The sequence below is a fragment of the Bison bison genome, unplaced genomic scaffold, assembly GCF_000754665.1.
Source record: "Bison bison bison isolate TAMUID 2011002044 unplaced genomic scaffold, Bison_UMD1.0 scf7180017864066, whole genome shotgun sequence".
NCBI classification, from domain to species: Eukaryota; Metazoa; Chordata; class Mammalia; order Artiodactyla; family Bovidae; genus Bison; species Bison bison.
In genome coordinates, this window is record NW_011494638.1 from 7,162,794 (window position 1) to 7,166,011 (window position 3,218).

Sequence of the window (3,218 nt, forward strand, 5' to 3'; positions counted from 1 at the left end):
GCCATCTAAGTAACTTTTTAATCCACTTGAATTTAGTTCAAACAGAATACTTTTATGTTAAAAGTATTCCGGTGATTAGTAGACGGACTCCCTTCTCTCAGTGGAAAGCTTCCATCTTACTAAAAGTAAATCTAAAACATAAGTTTAGTTAGAACAGTGGTTCCTACCTAGTGACCGTTTTGTGTGCCTGGAGACATTTGGCAGTATCTACACACTTTTGATTCTCAGAGTGGAGGGAGAGTGCTGCTGCTGCTGCTGCTGCTGCTGCTGCTGCTGCTGCTGCTAAGTCGCTTCAGTCATGTTTGACTCTCTGCGACCCCATACACGGCAGCCCACCAGGCTCCCCCATCCCTGGGATTCTCCAGGCAAGAACACTGGAGTGGGTTGCCATTTCCTTCTCCAATGCATGAAAGTGAAAAGTCAAAGTGAAGTCGCTCAGTCGTGTCCAACCCTCAGCGACCCCATGGTCTGCAGCCTTCCAGGCTCCTCCATCCATGCTACTAACATCTAATGGGTGGAGGCCAGGGGTGCTGCCAAACATCTTATAATGCAAAGGACAGCTCACCTCTAAGCCACTCCCACCTCCAGTCCAGAATTATTCAACCAAAAAAGTTAATACCTCTGACTGAGAAACTGAGGTCAACTACTGGCAAATAAACAGAAGTTCCTTCCTCTCCCTTTTATGTTTAGGCAAATATATTTCTTTAAGCATCTGAAGTATAGGGTTCCATATAGACTAACAGGCACTATTTGTGTTTCAGTAATCAGTCTCCTGTACTGCATTGTAGAGAATGGTTGTTTTCTCATTCTATTCTGTATCACTTTTAAATATCTTCTTTGCAAGTCTAATTATTGTGACTATGGTTTGGACAGATTTATTCCCATTATTAATTATTAAAGTCATGTAACAATTAGAGTCTAAAATAGAGCTCATTCATAAGGTCTACCTGAATGAAATTTCTTTTAATTTCTACTACAGAAACTTTAATTTTTATTAGAAAGCACTGATAAAAATATTTGCAAAAAAATTGGGGGAAAACATACAATACGACATGTGAAAAATTAAAACATATTAAAAATCCCAGCTAATGTTTATTAAATGACTTCGATTTGTAAAGCATCATCTATAGGTACTTCATATGTGTGATCTCTGTTCATCCTAACAATAGTTCTATGAAGAAAATTTTGTACTTTACTAGTTCTATAGATGAGGAAATGGAGAGTAGTTGAGTAATTTCTCCTGGATCAATCTGTCAGTGGTGAAATCAGAATTTCTATCCAAACCGTTGAACTCTAAAATCCATAGGTACCAGAGAGAGTACAATTTGTGTGCTGTTCTAACAGCCTGGGACAATGTGTGTGAACATAGCAGAGGGACTTTTATTTTACCTCTCTGTGATCAGAAAACTTACATGGTCCTTACCCAAGAAAACTATGTTAGTCCTTTGAATTATTGGAATATGCACATGTATGTTTAAAAATACAGTAACATTTCATTTTAATGTTGATTTAACTTTACGAAAGCTTTTCTTTTTAAACTATATATTGTACTTATCAGAGGGTTCACATTTTAAGTTTAATAGCTATAAAAATATTAGCTTTTATTAAAATGTAACCCATTGCCTAATTTGTTTTGAAATGCTAAATATTTTGTATTTTGTAGAACCTACTGTAGTACCAACCACTTCTGCGAGAATGGAATCACAAACCACAAGCGCTTCCATTAACAATTCAAATCCATCTACCTCTGAGCAGGCCTCTGATACTGCTGCAGCTGTCACTAGTAGCCAACCCTCCACAGTGTCAGAGACTTCAACTACTCTCACAAGCAATAGTATGACTGGTACTTCTACAGGAGGTATGTGCAAAAAATAAAAAGGGGCGAGGAGAGACTCTTTGTTAGCAAAAGAATTGTTGTTATTAAGATTTTAGCTGTGTTAGCAAGAGTATATTCTTAGAATAAACATCATATGTTAACAAAGTGGTCTCTTAGAATTAGATTATGACTTCATATTTGAGTTTCTGTGTGCTATGTTACCAGAGTATTATAGCTCAACTGAAAGAGATGGGGGAGAATTGAATGGCTGACACCAAAAATACAATCAACAAAAGAAAAAAATGAATAGGACTTGATCAAAATTTAAAATTATTGTACATTAAGGGTATTTATAAGAAAGTGAAAAGATAGCCTACAGAATGGGAGAAAATATTTGAAAATCATGTATTTGCTAAGGGTCTGGTATCCAGAATATATAAAGAATTTGCACAGCTTAACAGTAAAAAGAAAAACAGCCCAGTTTTTAAATGGGCAAAGAATGTACATAGCCATTTTTCCAAAGAAGAAGATCATTTATATAAATAACCAAGAAGCACATGAAGACATTAGTTATTAGGGAAATGCAGATCAAAACCAGAATGAAATTCCGCTTTACTCCTACCAGGATGCCTATAATTAAACAAAACAAAAGAAACAGGAAATCAGAAGATGACCAGTGTTAATAAGGATATTGAGAAATTAGAACCTTTATTAACATCTGGTAGAAGTGTAAAATGATAGAAGACACTCTGATGGTTCCTTAAAAAGTTAACCATGGAGTTACCGTAAGACCCAAAAGTCAACTCCTAAATACGTATCCAAAAGAATTGAAAGTAGGAGTGGGAGTTTTAAGAAGCTTGACGATGTCCATTTCCCCAATTTTATTGTTTATTCTTTTGGTGTCATGTCTAAGAAGCTATTGCTTAACCCAAGGTTGCAAAGATTTACTCTTATGTTTTAAGATTTTTATAGTTTTAAAAAAAGGGAAAAATAAATCCAAGAAGGGCCCCCTGGGGAGTTAAGGGAATATAATGGTGCTGATTGCGTGCAGTTTGAGCTGATGGTCTTCTCACTAGTCTTAGAACAATTTCCTTCTTGCAACAAACATGTTTCCTCCTTCATCCCTAGGAGCTTGGGATTAAAATACACATTTTGATATATAAAACAGATAACCAACAAGGACCTACTGTATAGCTCAGGGGAACTATACTCAATATCTTGTAATAATTTATAAGGGAAGAGAATGTAAAAAAAGAGTACGTGTGAAAGTGATGTGTGAAAGTGTTAGTCGCTCAGTCATGTCTGACTCTTTGTGACCTCATGACCATAGCCCACCACCAGGCTTCCTGTGTCCATGGAATTCTCCAGGCATCTGAGCCACCAGGGAAGCCCACCCACCCTA

The 3,218-nt window shown here is 36.7% G+C and overlaps 1 protein-coding gene across 5 annotated transcripts in view; it reads left to right on the forward strand.

Annotated features, from left to right (window-relative positions):
* RNF111 (ring finger protein 111) overlaps nucleotides 1-3,218 on the forward strand; it is a 91,877-nt gene that overhangs the window by 60,607 nt on the left and 28,052 nt on the right. For all 5 annotated transcript variants that reach the window (XM_010836820.1, XM_010836822.1, XM_010836824.1 and 2 more), the window contains exon 5: nucleotides 1,664-1,858. In XM_010836820.1, the coding sequence (XP_010835122.1) occupies nucleotides 1,664-1,858 (195 nt within the window). The remainder of the gene's footprint in view (nucleotides 1-1,663; nucleotides 1,859-3,218) is intronic.